This window comes from Grammomys surdaster, unplaced genomic scaffold (genome assembly GCF_004785775.1).
Source record: "Grammomys surdaster isolate TR1022 unplaced genomic scaffold, NIH_TR_1.0 125852, whole genome shotgun sequence".
Lineage (NCBI taxonomy): Eukaryota > Metazoa > Chordata > Mammalia > Rodentia > Muridae > Grammomys > Grammomys surdaster.
In genome coordinates, this window is record NW_021620678.1 from 243,976 (window position 1) to 260,231 (window position 16,256).

The window sequence follows — 16,256 nt, forward strand, 5'->3', positions numbered from 1 at the left end:
GGGGCACCCTCACAAGATCCTCCTGCCTCCTGCTGGGATCAGGGGCATACTTGCCACCTATGGCTGGGAACTTGTTTTGTTTGTATGTTTTTTATTTTTAGTTTTTGAGACAAAGTTTCTCTGTGTAGCCCTGGCTGTCCTCCAACTGGATTTGTAGACCAGACCAGGCTGGCCTCGAACTCAGAGAGATCCATCTGTCTCTGCCTTTGGAGTGCTGGGAGTAAAGGTTTGTGCTGCCACACCCAGCTTTTTCAAACCTTTCTTTCTTTTCTCTTCCTTCCTTCCTTCCTTCCTTCCTTCCTTCCTTCCTTCCTTCTTTCTTTCTTTCTTTCTTTCTTTCTCTCCTTGGTGAAAACTTGGATTTTATGAGCAGCACAAGGAGAGTATAATTCAGGGTCCTTGGAACATTGACCAACACTATATATTAAAAATCACGTGTTACATGGAACACTTGACAGTATGTTTGGGCATTTAGCTGGTGTTACTACTGTTTGTTGAGTGAATACGTGAACAGAAAGATGGGTAGACAGCTTTGTCTGGCTAGGGTCTACTTAGTGGTCCACCATTTATCAGGTTCCTGTTCCCCAGTCTTTCCCAGGTCCCACCTAGAGAGCCAGCCACTGTGGCTCACCTGCTATGGAGGAAGTGGCTATGAATGTTCCAAGTATATAGTCTGAAGCCAGCGCATCTGCCAAGAGCCACTGTCTGAGGTGCTGTCACCCTGGGGATGTCTATGGAGCAAGACACCAGGTAGGCCGGCTTTGTCTTGTGGCAGGTGGTTTGGAATGCAGTCAGTGTTGGGTTGAGCCATGAACATGCTGTTGCTGGAGGTGCGTCCCCTGCGCCGTCTGTGCTTAGGCTGTGTTAATATTTCTACACATTGTCACTTTCCAAGGACCTTATTTTTATTTATTTATTTATTTATTTTTATTTTTTGTCTGTCCTGGAGCTCATTATGTAGACTAGGCTGGCCTTGAACTCACAGAGATCTGCCTGACTCTGCCTTCTTCCTTTTTTTTTTTAAAGACAGGATCTCTCTTATGTACCCCTAGCTGGCTGTATTGGAGCTTGCTATGTAAACCAGGCTGGCCTTAAACTCAAAGATCCAGCTGTCTCTGCTTCTCAAATACTGGGATTAAAGGCGTACACTGTCATCATGCCTGGCTGTTTTGTTCTGATTTTGAGACATGGTTTCTCCCTGCAGCCCCAACTGCCCTGGAATTCACTCTGTAGACCAGGTTAGCCTCAAACTCAGAGATCCACTTGCCTTCTGCCTTCTGAGTGTTGGGATTAAAAGTGTATGCCACCACCGTCTGGCAAACCTGACTTATTTAAAGAATTAAATCACATGTATTTACTTATATGTGTGTGAGCGCTGTGATCACTCGTAGAGATCACAGGACAATTGGTGGGAGTCACTCTTCTCCTTTTACCATGGTGGGTCCCAGGGACTGAACTGACTCGGTGACAGGAGCGGTTGCCCAGTGAGCCATCCTACCAGCCCATGCTTGTATGATCTTTTTGAACGGTAGGCTCATCTATTCCTTGCTTAGCTGGTCTTTTGTCTTGTTTTGTGACAGGGTTATACTTTGTAGCCCTGGTTAGCCTGTCAATCAGGCTACCCCCAAACTCACAAAGAGACACATGCCTCTGCTTCCCAAGTGCTGGGGTTAAAAGCATGAGCTGCCAGATGATTCTTTGGGGAGAGGGGAGATTAAAAAATAAATGAAGAGCCGGGTGGTGGTGGCGCACGCCTTTAATCCCAGCACTTGGGAGGCAGAGACAGGCGGATTTCTGAGTTTGAGGCCAGCCTGGTCTACAGAGTGAGTTCCAGGACAGCCAGGGCTACACAGAGAAACCCTGTCTCGAAAAACAAAAACAAAACAAACAAAAAAAAAAAATGAAGAACAACCAGGTGTGAGGGTGCACGCCTATAGTCCCAGGAATGGGAGGCTATTGGAGGAGGATTTGCATAGTGTTACCAACATAAGCTACTTAGTGAATTCTAGGCAAGCCTTAGCTACAGAGTGAGACCTTATTTCAAAACACAAAGCAAAACAAAGTACAAAAATGACTGAAAGATACCAGTCATTAGACTCTTGTCTATCAAAGACACTACCCTTAAATTCCCACCTCTGTGTGTGAGCGTCCTTGGCAGGTATGAGAGACATTAAAAATGCCTGGTGCCCACCACTTGTCTCCTCCGATGGTGGAGTGAAAGACGAGTCATTCTCCCACTCTGCAGTCTATATGGGCAGATGCCCACACAGAAGCCCAGAGTGCCCAGGCACGCACCTTGAGAAGCACGGAACTTGTGACTCTCCAAAGTCCCTTCAGCCTCCACTTCCTGTGTGCCTGTCATTCCCAGCAGAGCCTGGCAGCCATCTTGCCATTGTAAGGGTCTCCATTGGTGTGGAGCAGGCGAGCCTGCTCTGTAACCTCTGCTGGCCTGGGGCTGCCTAAACTCTCCTGCTGTCAGCACTGTGGAGAGCACAGCTTTCTTTTTGCTCTGGGTGCAGGGCACAGCTTAGCCCAAGATGTACGAAGCCCTTGTAGGATGTTTGCTTCCCATCCAGAAACTAAGCTTTGGGAGTCCTATCTACTGGAGCAGAGCCTTCTACGGAAATGAACTTCTCCCAGCTGAAGGGGAGATGGCAGGCCTGGATCAGAGGGTGATGAGTTTAGTCAGATCTGAGGTATAGCCTCAGGCCCACAATTCCCCAACAACCATTCATGTAGTCCTTTGGAATGAATAGTTGCTTGAACTGAGTCGGTATTCTGTCAAACAAGCGTCCTAGCTCAGGGGTGTTAATCGAGCCTGTGACATCATTGGCTCTGGGGGGGAGGGCCTGTGACATCATTGACTCCTCAGGGGGGGGCTGTGACATCATTGGCTGGGAGGAGGTGGTGGTAGTGGCTGGTAGTCTAGTCAAAGACATGGAGAGGAAAGAAGCGTCCCTGGAAATGGCTATTTCATCATGGTTATGATCTGGGCTATGAAGTTAGACCACAGGGAAAGATCTCTGAGGACCTTTGGCAGCTTGCTGAAGGCTTGCTAGTGAAGCTGGGTGAAGAGAAGAGAAAGGGATAGCATGGATCGTACAAAGGTTTTTGAGGCAGGAAGGATGAGGGGCAACGGAAGGCTGGAGATTGGCCACTGAGGGGGAGAGGCACCCAGATACAGGATGGAGAACTGGGAGGGGCCTGCTCTCCCTGGCTTTGTGAGCTTTGGTTTTGTGGACACACTGAGGACCATAGATTCCACCTCAGTTGTCAGGGGCCACAGTAAGGATTTTACACAAGATAGTGAGCGACTAAAGTGATCTGGGTTAATTTTCACTGTTGCTGTGGTTGCTAGGCAAATGTCAAATGCGGGGCGAGAAAGGGAAACAGGGAGATGCTACAAGTATGCATTTGGTCCAGAGATGATGCTGGCCTTGAGATGGGGACAAAAGACTGTCCAGCCTCCAGAGTCCAGTTTTACTATCACGTCCCATGCTGAGTGATTTGTCCTTCTTGGAGTTGGGTCCCAGGGCTTCCATGGTGACTTTCCTGGGCCTTTGGAACTAAGCAGAGTTTTAAAGCTGAGCTCATCACTGAAACAAATAGAATGTGACCCCTGGGTCCTGTTCGTTTAGCAGTGAAGAATCTCAACCTCCTGGGGGAGGAGGGCCACAGGTTGGCATGTGTCCCCAGCCCTCTGGCTGCTCATCTCCATCTTATGGGCCACCTCTGCCTCCTGTTACTGGGGGCTCGCAAAATAACTCAGTAAGATGCACACGCACACACACACACACACACACACACACACACACATATATATTAGTAAGTATTTTAAAAGGCTGCCTGGGAGCCAGTGGGTGCCACTGGTGTTTAAGTGGTGGCTCATTGAAGGGCACTTGGCCTAAAACATGATGCTCTAGGGTCCGTCTCCAGCAGCACCAAAGGCAAGCTGACTCCAGCCTCCACTCAGGACCTTTTCTCACCCCACACCGCTCTGGATGTAGGCATGTTTGTGGAACCAGATCCCAAGCCTGTGTCTCCTGCTATGGTCCAGCCATAGCTGCAGTTCTGGACCCACTGTGTCCTATGAGTGGTCACACTCACTGTGCCCCAAGCAACCACATACCTTAGGAGTCAGCCATGGGCTCCTCCTCTCCATAAAAATTTATAAATAATTTTTAAAAGGTAGAGCTGTGCATGGTGGTCCACACTTTTAAAATGTCAGAACTTGGGAGGCAGAGGCAAGTATATCTCTCTGCGTTCAAAGGCAACCTGGGCTACATAGTGAGTCTTAGGCCAGCCAGACCTATAGAAACTACTTTTAAAAAAATTTCCAGGCTGTGGTGGTGCATGCCTTTAATCCCAGCGCTCAGGAGGCAGAGGCAGATGGATCTCTGTGAGTTCAAGGCTGGCTTGGTCTACAGAGCGAGCTCTAGGACAACCAGAGCTGTTACACAGAGAAACCCTGCCTCAAAAAGCAAAACAAAACAAAAAAATTAAAAGGTTGAAAAACAATAGAGGAAGGTAGGGGGGGGAGGGAGGGAGGAAGAAAGAGAGAGAGAGAGAGACAGAGAGAGAGAGAGAGAGAGAGAGAAAGAGAGAGAGCAAAAGAGCTAATGCTAGTTTAGGGGTCATGGCTTCTCAGCCTTTTGGCTGAGATCAAGTGCAGGGTTCGAGCTCAGAAGCAGGATACTTGGCTAACATGAACAAGCCCCTGACTTCCATTCCCAACACTGCATAAAACAAGTCAGCTTTTTTTCTGACCCTATCAAGTCACCTCTTCTAGAACGTTCTGGCTGCCTCCCTGAACCCCATTCCATAAAGCCCCCAGGTTAGGTAGGAGGCAGGGGACAGAAAATCTCTACTGCTTCCCCAGGAAACTGGTACTTGGTATCCACACTTGCTCTGTCTCCACTGTCCCCTGTCTCTCCAGATCATTGTCATAGCACATCTCCAAGGAACCAAATGTAGCCCGTGCCCCACCTTGCCCCAAAGGACTCTGGACTCTTGGCCCACTTGCCCCTATCTTCCAATCCAGGAATTTCGGATACACAGAGCACACAAAGTCTATATTTAAAAGCATCACTGGTGGAGTCTGGAGAGATGGCTCAGTGGTTCAGAGCACTGGATGCTCTTTCAGAAGATCCGGGTTCAATTCCCAGCACCCACATGGCAGCTCACACCTGTCTGTAACTCCAGTTCCAGGGGATCTGATGGTCTCGCACAGACAGATGTGCGGGTGAAACTTACCAGTGAGCACAAGATTAATACACACACACACATACTCACACACACACACAAACACATATAAGTAATCCTGGCTGAGTGGGTCAGCATGGCCCCAGTTAGGTCCCCCCACACTCCTGTCACAGGGGACGGCTTAAGTTTCCCTGCTCATGGCTTCAGCAGCTCTAGAATATGTAGAAATAGGGGACTGGAGAGATGGCTCAGTGGTTAAGAGCACTGGCTGCTCTTCCAGGGGTCCTGAGTTCAATTCCCAGCACCCACATGGTGGCTCACAGCCATCTAGAGATACATGGTGCCCTCTTCTGGCCTGCAAGCATACATGCAGGCAGAATGCTGCATACATAATAAATTAATAAATCTAATATATAGAGATGGGGGTGTTCTGGTCACAAGGTGTCCCCTATGACCCAAAGTGGGACCCCAGGAAAGTCACATGGTACTGAGCAGACCATGGTCCAGTTTGGAGGGAGCGGGGATAGGCTGCATGAGAGACCTTGCTTTATGCTATGGCCACACAGACTTTTATGATCAATTTGTTGTCATTCCACGCTGCCTCCCCCTTTTAGACAGAGTCTTTCTATGTAGCCCAGGCTGGCCTTGAACTCATAACCCTCCTGCCTTAGTGCTTCAATTGCAGGTGTGCACCACCACGTCTGGCTAATTTATTTATGTTTTATTGTATTTAATATCATTCTATCAATTTAACGTTTGTAAGATTCTACTTAACGTTCTCTATCAGGTTTTTTTCTTGTGATAGACAAATGTCACATCATGTAATTCTTCTCACGTCCCCTAGGGGGTGGCTGTAGTTATCATGACAATTTTATGGGTGAAGTAATTGAGGACAAGCCACCTCTCCAAGGTCTTGGTCACACCTCTTATCCTTAGATAAGAAGGCCCAGAGAGGGGACGCCACCGAGTAAGATCATCCAGCTAGGATGGGACCCAGGCGTGTCTATAACCAGAGACTGTGACACTGACTAGGCAGGAAATCAGAGCTGGGGACTGACAACTGGACACGTTCATGTGAACTGGGGGAGGGGAGGAGGCTAAGGGTGAAAGCAAGACCCAGGTCCCATGTCACCCCCGGGGTTCATGCTGGGTGGGGCCTTGGGAAGAGCAGAGGTTAGGAGAGAGTCTGCTCCCTCTTCATGCTGGGCTGTCCCCTGGGTGCCCAAGGCGCCAGGCCGGGCTGTGGATCTGACACCTCCTGCTGCCTGGCTCTGATCAGATTCTGGCTGCAGGGCAGGTGTGAAACTGGATGCTGAAGGAGGGTTGTTCTTTGGCCTGGATATGGCTGCCGACCCTCACTCCTCCTTAGCACAGCCTGGCCTTGCTCACGGTGACTTTCTTGAATCCTAGAGCACGTCTGCCCACCCAGGGCACTGCCTGGGCTACAGCCTCTCTCCCAGTCGCCAGGCTCCAGGGTCCCCAGGGAGACTCCCACCAGGCCTGCTCTCAGGTGAGCCGACAGGATCGGGTTCCTTTGGTTTCATGTCCCGCATTGTTCTTGGCTGGGCCCCGGCTTATGAAACAGTAATGAGGGGCCCTGCTCCCGAGGCTGGCCCCTCTAAGGTTTCTAATGCCTGGAACACTGCAGCCACCACGGCCCAGAGTCAGGGCCTGGGAGGGTGGCAGCGTGGGGGCCTGAGCCGGAGCCCCCCGGGAAAGAGGGTGCTGACAGCCGCCAGCTGCCACTGCCGGAGCCCGCTGCCCAGGTAACCTGAGAGGAGGCGGGGCACAAGGTGCCATGGCCCTGTCTCCCACCACCAGGGGAGGGCCCTGCCATTCTGGGAGGTGGAGAAAATAGGGGGAGCATTCTTTGAGGGGAGCTGCCATTCCTCCTGGCTGAGACTAGTACCAGTCTTTCCAGGTGTGGCCTGCCGTGGGCAGTGCCAGTGGCTGGGACCCTCTGTTTTGGACCTTGCCTCTCCTGTACAGGAAGAGAGCCCTTTATTTCTTCTAGATCTCTCTGGCCCCTCCACCTTCAGACTTCCTCTCCCATTCCAGGCTGGGCCAATCCCCTCCTTCCCTCTTGTCTTCTGGATGCAAGGGTGCTCTGGGGCCTTTGAGTTCCAGTTCTCAGGAATGCACACATAGATAGATACATGTTTACATGATCATACATGTTTACATACATGCATCAGTGTAGCTGACGGGTCTGCTCACGTGCAGTTGGGCACATAGCACTCAACAATGATGTATACACGGGTACCCCCAACCACAGGTATTTGTAAACAGATGTACCTGTTCCCAGACTTGTGCATGTGTACAGGTATGCATATGCACTCCAGGTACCTGGCCTCCTCGCTCTGATCTGGGTCCCCAGGGCACCTCCAGCTGATGGGATGCCAGGTCTCCTTGAGCAGGGAGATCCCAGGAGGTAGCTTCTGGAGACACCCACCCATCTGAGCTGGGAGAGGCTGTCTGGGGGAGGGGGAGGGGGAGTCCCACGTGGGTCTGAGCTGTCTCCTCTCTCCAATACGGGCCCAGGAGCCTCACAGCCTTTCCAGTGCTGAGGCACCCTACTGCGACCTGCCTCGCTGCCCACCGGCCCTGCAGGACCCACTTCACACCACCACCTGTGTTGGCCAGTCTGTGGACGGCCTTGGCCTTGGGCAGGAGCCTCAGAGGTGGGTAGAGCCCCAGGCTTCCGGAACGGGCTCCCGGGGTGGGGGTGGAGGGGGATGCCCATCCCCCATGCATCTCTTCATGACATCAATGTCCATTTACAGGAGTTGGCATGGGTCACATGGTCAGCTCACAAAGTCTGGGCCTTAGGCCTGATTCTTGGGGTCCCTGGAAAGCTCACCTTGATCTGTCCTTGTTTTACTTGGGTCTCTGATCCTGGCCCTGGCTGTCTTTTCTGGTGGTTCTGCCCATCCCATAGTTCCATGGGGTAGGGGAACTACCGGGTTCTTGTGTATGGTTTTAAATGTTTGAAGGAGCCTGGTGCAGTGGCAGATGGACGTAATCCCAGCACTCAGAGGTGAGAGATTTGGAGTTCAAGGCTAGCTTGGGGTTATATAGCTAGACCCTGGCCTTCTTAGCACCCCCAAAAGACTGAATGGTCCTTTCAGCAAAGGTGCCTCTCATCACCCCTGCTTGGCTGGGTCCCCAAATTGCTTCCAGTCCAGGCCTAAACTGACCCCAGGTTCCCTACTGGGGTCATGAGACTTTCAAAGGCCGTGGCTCAATGGTCCAAAGAGCTAGATCCCGCCTTCACAGCTGCCGTGATGGGCTGTGGGACCTTTCAGCTTGCCATTCCATCTCTTTATGCTTTACTTTTCCTGTTTGTACAATAAGAGGGGCTAGGGCTTTAGCTCAGTGACAGGCGGTGTGCCTAAGACCATGGGTGTATTTCCCACACATCAGACATAGAACTTATAAGGAAGAGAAGCTGTAGCAAATCCTCATTGTGTGAGAGCAAGCCTTCGCCTCAGGTGGGCATTATCCTAAGAGAAAAGGGAGGCTCTGGCAGTCAATGTATGTTAGGAAATCTGGGGACACACTCATGAGGAGAATCTTTGATGCAGGACTTGTCAGAGCATTTGATTTGCAAACCTGCGCCGTGTGGTTTAGGCGTGAGGGTGTACACACACCGATGTGTGTAAAATGTTCCCTTCTTCCCTTAGCCGTAGATCTCTGTGTCCTCACTCCTGCCTATTTTATATTTTGGGTTGGGAACCTAGCCATTAACAGCAAAGCCACCTCTCCAGCCCTCTTTACTAGTTCACAGGCCCGAGTGCTGGTCACTTTGAGCCGGGGCCACAGGACTTGGTAAAGTGCACTTATTTCCACAACGCTTGCTGTCGGAGCTTGCTTCACCTCACACCGCTTACCAGCCTTCCTCTGCTAGCCAAGCTTAGTGTCCCCCACAGCTGCCCACTCCCATGGGAGGGTGCTACAGGTCTAGGAGGTGGCCGATCGACAGCCCAGACACCCTCAGCACTGCCATCCTGTTCAGCAGCTGCAGAAAAGTTCACACCCTGGCTCGGTGTGAGCACACCCACGTGTAGCTGAGTGGGCAGGGCTCAGTCTTTGACTCTGTTACCTTCTGGGGGGGCGGGGGAAGTCATTGATCTCTCTCCTCTTCCAGGGTCTGGTCCCCAACAACAGCTCTCCCTGCAGAGGGCCCTGCAGCTACCCCAAGGAACAGATACCAGGACCCCGAGGGGATACCCTATCTGGAGGGCGTGGCCTGTAGTAGCTGCACCGCCAAAGACCAAGACCAGGACCCCAACTCCGACACCAGCTCCAGCCAAGACAGCAATACCCCTCATGATACTAGCAATTCCTCTTCTGTGGTGAGCTGAAGGCAGGGGTCTGGGAACAGGGTGGCCTAGTGTCCTTAGCCTGGATGCAGGAGGGGATCTAAACCTCGGGGGGCGGGGAGCTTTTCTTCCTCAGCAGTAATGCTAGGCCAAACTTAGCCAGCTGGGGGGGCAGGGCTGCTGGGCTGGCGGGGAGGGGTGCGGAGGGCAGTGAAGGTGGATGGTGGGAGGAGTTTCAGTCCACAGGGACTTTGGTTGAGTCACCAGCTGGCTCAGACCTTAGGACTGAGAAGTAGGCATGGGGTCCAGAACATGCATGAGACTGGTCCCAGCTCTGCCCTAGCCACACGGGATCATGCTGGGTTCATAATCAGTCCTAGTGTTGATTTCCAAAGGTGGAGGGAAGAGACTGGGCTGGGGAGCTGGCAGGGGTTGGCAGGAGACAGGAGCCTAGAGGCTGTCCCTCTGCCTGCACGTTCAGACCTGTCCCATGAGACAGCCCCACCCCACCAAAAAGGAAATGACAGAAAAGAATGGACTTCACACAAACAGCTTAGCCTGGTCACACATGTGGCAGGTGCCATGTTAGAGGTCTCAGTGGGCCTGAGCCCAAGAAAGGTTCTCTGACATTGTCTAAGCTAGAGACTGCTGTGGGTCTGTTAGGAGCCAAGGCCCAGAGACAGGAAGCACTTCACTTGAGACCACACAGCTGGGAAGTGGTGGGCCCGGGACTTGAACCTATTCTCCCATCTGTGTGACTTTGGCCAAGCTTTTGGCTTTAATGGTTCTGTCTCTTCAAGACTGACAGATGGTTCACTGTGGCTGAGAGCCTCACACAGGCAGCAGGGTGCCCTTAAAATCCTATTATTCTACCCTTCATTCTGGGAGTACAGACCCAGGGATCTTCTTTTTGTCTCCAATAAACTCTTTTCTCTCTAGCAGGATTGGGACACTGTTGAGAGGCCTGGGGAGGTCCCCAACAGGAACACACTCACCGCGATGATCCCAAGGAGGCCTCAGGAGGGACTGAGACCTGACAGTGCTCGAAAGGCCACCAGGTCCCCGGGCAGAGGAGACACAGCAGGCCAGAGGAAGGAGAGTGAGTCCTTCTAGGCTGGTCTTATTACCGTGAAGTGGCAGTGGCCAAGGGCCCCAGTCTTCCTTGGAGGGACCAAATTTTTTTAACTCTTTTTATTTTATGTGCATTGGTGTTTAGGCTGCATGTATGTCTGTGTGAGGGTCTGTGTGAGGGTATTAGACCCCTGAAACAAGAGTTGCAGGGAGTTGTGAACTGACAAGTGGGTGCTGGACTTGAACCCAGGGCTTCTGGAGAGCAACCAGTCCTCTTAACAACTGAGCCATCTCTCCAGCCAAGAGGGCTCAAATCTTTGTTTGTTTGTTTGTTTGTTTGTTTTTGACAAGGGTTCTCTGTGTTGTCCTGTCTGTCCTGGAACTCGTTCTGTAGACCAGGCTGGCCTTGAACTCTCAGAGATCTGCCTGCCTCTGCCTCCTGTGTGCTGGGATTAAAAGTGTGTGCCACCACTATGCCTAGCCAAGGGTTTGAATCTTAATAATAGAAGTGTATTGTGTCATGTGCCATACTGACCTCTCTTTAAAGATTGGAGCCTCTAAGTTCTCAGAGTCTGAAGCTGGCCAATCACAAATGGAATACCTGTCATGAATAGAATGTTCGGGTGGGCTTTCAGGTATAGCTGGGCCCAGGTGTTCAGACGGTACTTCTGAAGTGTGGCTCTATTCTTCCCTAAACCCTTCCCCAAAGGTAGCATGATGTCTGCCAGATGGGCCGGTCTGTGTCCCACTAGAAAGGGGCGTGTCTTTCCCACGACTACAGTTAAAGTCTCAGGAAGAGCTCAGGGACCACTGTGTGTCATCCTGATGACCAAGTCTGGCCTCCTGCGCAAACCTCAGCCTGAGCTAGGAGGAGAGAGTCCCCAGAGGCAGTCAGGGTGCTGTTCTGAGAAAGGAGAATGGGCACCTCTGCTGTGCCAAGTCTATAGAGGTTGGTGAGGTTGGCCAGGTTGCTAGGAGTCCAGTATGGTGGGCACCATGTTCTGGCCCTGGTATCTTTCTTCAGTATGGTCAGGAGTTGGGGCTAGGATGCCTGCTACCTCCCACCCCCTTTCCCTGATGGGAGTCCTGGCTTTTTCTGGTCCCTGCAGGAGTCTCATCAGTATGAAGGAGTGAAGTTTGGGTTGTGACACTCTAGAGTCTCAGGGGGAGTTAGCATGGACTCCTACCCTAGAAAGCTCACTATCCAGCAAAGCAGACAGACAGGAGCCAGCTGTAGTTACCTAGGACAGAGCAAGAGGATACACATGAGTAAGGGAAGATGTGGGTACAGGGCTGGCACAGGACAGGAAGGCCGTTTGGACCAAGGAGGGCAAAGCAGGGAGGCAGGACTACGGGACCCATTGGCAGCTGCAGTTTATATTGTGGGTATGGGGACACAATAGGGGTGGGCTGTGCCGGGCCTCCTCAGCCTTGCCAAGCAGTTGGGAGTCTCTTCTCTAAGCATGGTTTGGGCAGAATGTGGTCAGAAATGCAGTGAGGCAGGAGGATTAGAAGACAGGGAAACTCACGGCAGTCATGCTGGATCCCAGGGTGAGAGGTTGCTTCCCAACCAGGATGTTCCCTCAGACCACACTCGACCTACAGGGAAAAGCTCCCTGAGGCCGAGGAGCTTTGCAGATACTGCAGCAGTGTCATACAAGCTGCCCCCCACCCCATGTGACTCCTGGGGACAGGATCGCACACAGCACCTGGGTGTGGGGGTGCATACCTGTGACCTGGCACAAGCGAGCTTTGGGCTGTATGTAGCTGAGACTAGTCTGGAATTCCCGACCCTCCTGTCTCCACCTCTTCCGTGCTGGGATTACAGACAGGCCCCACACAGCCAAGCTTTGCTTTGTTGCTCTTGAAAGTGGGTGGTATCCTCTCTGTGACCTACTTAGCCAGAATCTGTGACCACTGTCCACCTGGTGGCCACTTGCTACATTGCAGTCAGGGGGTGACTAGGCACATCCCAGTTGGCACAGCTCACTGGAGGTTGGGGGCGGGAGGGTGCAGGACACAGATTGCCTAGGCTCCTAGAGGTTCTTAATGGCTGCGGTGGCAGGAGACAGATCATCCAGTGTGTGGCACACAGGGTAAGGCAACCAGAGGAGAGGCCGAACCAGAATGAGAGGCGAGAACATTATGTGTGCTGCATCCCTACTGTGTGCCGCATCCTTACTGTGTGCTGTACACTTCTGCAAGTCCCAGAGGCACCATGAGAATGCAAGGCCCTTCCTCACAGAGCTCCCAAGCGGGAGATAATCAATAGGCAAAGATGGAAGAGTACTTCAGACAGAGGCAGCAGGAAAAGAAATGGCCCCAGGGTTGTGAGGCTCCTGTGTTGTATTTGAGGACTTAAAGAGTAGGTGCTGGGCCTTGGAGAGTGGGTGAGGTGTGGAGAGGGGAAGGAGACAGTCCCTGCACAGCTGGAGTCTCATTCCAAATCCAGCAGGGACTTTCCTTCTTTTCATTCTGAAATAATTGTAGATTTGCCAGGATGGTAGCTATAGTGGCTAGTGGACCCTTTGCCCAGGTGCCTCTGATGTTAGCACAGAACACACACAAGGGGTGGAGCTGAGAAATTAACATTGGGAGGGGCTGGGGATTCTCAGCACAGCACCTGCCTGGTGTGTGAGACCCTAAGCCCCAGCCCCAGCCCCAGCCCCAGCCCCAACCCCAGCCCCAACCCCAGCCCCAACCCCAGCCCCAACCCTAGCCCCAGCCCAAGGAAGAAAAACAAGAGCATTAACACAGCACTATAAACTACAGATTAGTCAGATCTGTCAGTTTTCCTTCTATGATCCCTTTGGGCTTGTTTGTTACAAGATCTTGTTAATATATCCCTGGCCAGCATCAACTTCTAGAGCCCTAGGTGGTCACAACTTCGCAGCCATCCTCCTGCATCGTCCATCTCTCAAGTGCTAAGGTTACAGTCCCCACCAACCCAATATTCCTTTTCTGTCCCGGGACATAATGCAGGATCTCTCGATACACTTAGCCACCTGGTCTCTGGTCCTTCCTTCTGTGTCACCTTCCTGGCCTCTCCTTACCTGCCTGCCCCTTAGGGTTGTGAGCAGGGCAGCTTGCTTTGCTGGGGGTGGGTGGGTGGGGCAATGATGACACTTGACAAAGAGCACTCATGCCAAGGATCCTCCTGAGGTTGTCCTAACAAGAAATGTCAGTGACCTTGGGTAGGGACATCTTAACAGGGCCCAGGGTCACTCTAGTGCCGAGAGTTCTGACGTTGGGGACATCAGCTACCAGTGTAGCAAGGTTGGAGGGGACAGGGCTGTATGTAAAAAAGAAATGTTCCCATGAAGGCAGCCATAGTTACTACTTCAGGGGGAGGAACAGGACACACAGCTGGTGACTAAGGGATGGAGAAGGGTGGTGGTTGACCCCAAGTTGGTGACAGCCAGGAGCCGCGATGTAGTCAGTGTTGAGAGCAGTTCATTCATCCTTCAGAACAGTGCCCCCGTGACATCCTGGAGGTCACGCCTTCTTCTTCTTCTTCTTTTTTTTTTTTGTTTGTTTGTTTTTTCGAGACAGGGTTTCTCTGTGTAACCCTGACTGTCCTGGAGCTCACTCTGTAGACCAGGCTGGCCTCGAACTCAGAAATCCACCTGCCTCTGCCTCCCAAGTGCTGGGATGAAAGGCGTGCGCCACCACCGCCTGGCAAGGTCACGCCTTCTAATGCATTAGTTATTTTATATCTGTCAGAAGAAAGAGTGAAGATAACATGGCAGGGGCGGCACGGTGACAGTAGTGTGACAGCCGGTCCCAGTGGATCTGTGGTCAGGAAGTACCCACGCCAGTGGTTCTCCACCTTCCTAATGCTGTGACCTTTAATACAGTTCCGTTGTGTGGCGACCCCCAACCGTAAAGTTATTTTTGCTGTTACTTCATAGCTATGAATCGTAATGTAAATATCAGTGTTTTCCGATGGTGATAGGCGACCCCTATGAAAGGGTCGTTCTACCCACCCAGGTTGCAACCCTCAGGTAGAGAAACGCTGATCTAGATATTCAGCATAAGCTCCCCTGCCCCCGTGTGTTCTCTATTTTTAAAAATTCAGCCAGGCAGTGGTGGCGCACGCCTTTCATCCCAGCACTTGGGAGGCAGAGGCAGGCGGATTTCTGAGTTTGAGGCCACCCTGGTCTACAGAGTGAGTTCCAGGACAGCCAGGGCTACACAGAGAAACCCTGTCTCGAAACCCCCCCCAAAAAAAAAATTCATTTATTTATTTGTGCGCGGGTGCGAATTTACACACGTGAATGTGTATACGTGCCAAGGTGCTTTCGTGGAGGTCAGAAGACAACCTCTTACCATGTGGGTCCTAGAAATCAAACTCAGATCCTGAGCCTTAGCTGCAAGCGCAGTCACTTACTGAGCCATCTCACTGGTCCTCCCATGCTGTCTCTTAATCAGTCACTCTGGGACCTGAGTGTAGGGTGGGGGTGGGGGTGGATAATGCTCTCCATACTCCAGCCGGCCCTTTCTTCTGTTAACCCAAACTAGAAACACCCTCATAGGCATGCTCAGAGGCTTGTCCCCTGGGTTAGTACATCTTGTTGACAGTATCGACTGTCACATGCTAGCTAGACCTGGCCTTCTGCGTCTCCTGCAGACACGCAGGTGCTCATCCACCAGCACCTGCACTAGCCTTGCACATTTCCAGCCTCCGGGATGAGTGTCTGGGACAGGAGGATAGGAAAAGAATCCTTTGGTGTAGGTACAGGTATAGGCACTATGCCTTGGCGCCCAGGAAAGAAGGTTCTTAGAAGTGGGGGTGATTTGTGGTCATCTGACCCAGGAAGTCAAAGCGAGGAGACAGAGTCATCACACAGATGCTCCTGGTTCATTCATCATCTCTGGGGTCTCTCTTCTTGACAACTTTGATCTCCTTTGAGCTGTCCACGGCCTTCTCGATTTGGCATCATCCCATGAGTCATTGGATATTTGCAGTCTGACAGTAGAGGGATACCTATGCTAGTCTCAGCCTGAATAGGAAAAGTGTGTCTCTTTGGAACGGACACTAAAGGCTGTTAGAAGTAAGTTGGGGGATGCTCTAGTTTTCTGTCCTGCCTGGATTCCTCTCCTCACCTTAAACGTCCATCCTCATATCTCTCCAGATTCTGGCAGTGGTGGACAGAGTGCTGGCCAGCACTGGGCAAAGCTGCGATCGGAAAGTGGCTACTTCTCTCTTGAGCGACAGCGCTCAGGGCAAACCCAGGCTTCCTCCGGGACACCACCGAGCGGACCTCGAACCACCACCCAGGCTTCTTCTGCTCAAAGGGATGTTTTCCAGGCTGCATCTGCACAAGAAGCTCCCCAAAGCTCCTCTCTGCCCCGAAACACTCAAAGGGACACACAGCGGAGCGCCCCTAGAACTTCCTCTCCTTCAAGAGTATCCCAGCGGGATGCTCCTAGAATCATGTCCACCCAGCGAAAGAATACTCCACTTTCTTCTCCCCTTAGAACCACTCCAGAGACCCTGAAGACCTCTGCACCAGAAGATGGCCCCCATGTTGCATCACCTCCATGTGCCCAAGACTCCTCTCTCAATAGAACCACCCAGCGGGACAGCTCTAGAACTTCCTGTGCCCAGAGAGACAATCCCAGGACCTCTTCTCCCAACAGAACCACCCAGAGGGATAA

General features: G+C 52.0%; 1 protein-coding gene across 1 annotated transcript in view; it reads left to right on the top strand.

Moving 5' to 3' along the window:
* The first annotated feature begins 727 nt into the window (after window positions 1-727).
* Triobp (TRIO and F-actin binding protein) overlaps window positions 728-16,256 on the top strand; it is a 55,718-nt gene continuing 40,189 nt past the window's right edge. The window contains exons 1-6 of the mRNA XM_028789972.1: window positions 728-750; window positions 6,613-6,712; window positions 7,744-7,883; window positions 9,350-9,557; window positions 10,467-10,623; window positions 15,731-16,256. The exon at window positions 15,731-16,256 is cut by the window's right edge and continues 1,566 nt beyond it. Coding sequence (XP_028645805.1) covers window positions 728-750; window positions 6,613-6,712; window positions 7,744-7,883; window positions 9,350-9,557; window positions 10,467-10,623; window positions 15,731-16,256 — 1,154 coding nt within the window. The remainder of the gene's footprint in view (window positions 751-6,612; window positions 6,713-7,743; window positions 7,884-9,349; window positions 9,558-10,466; window positions 10,624-15,730) is intronic.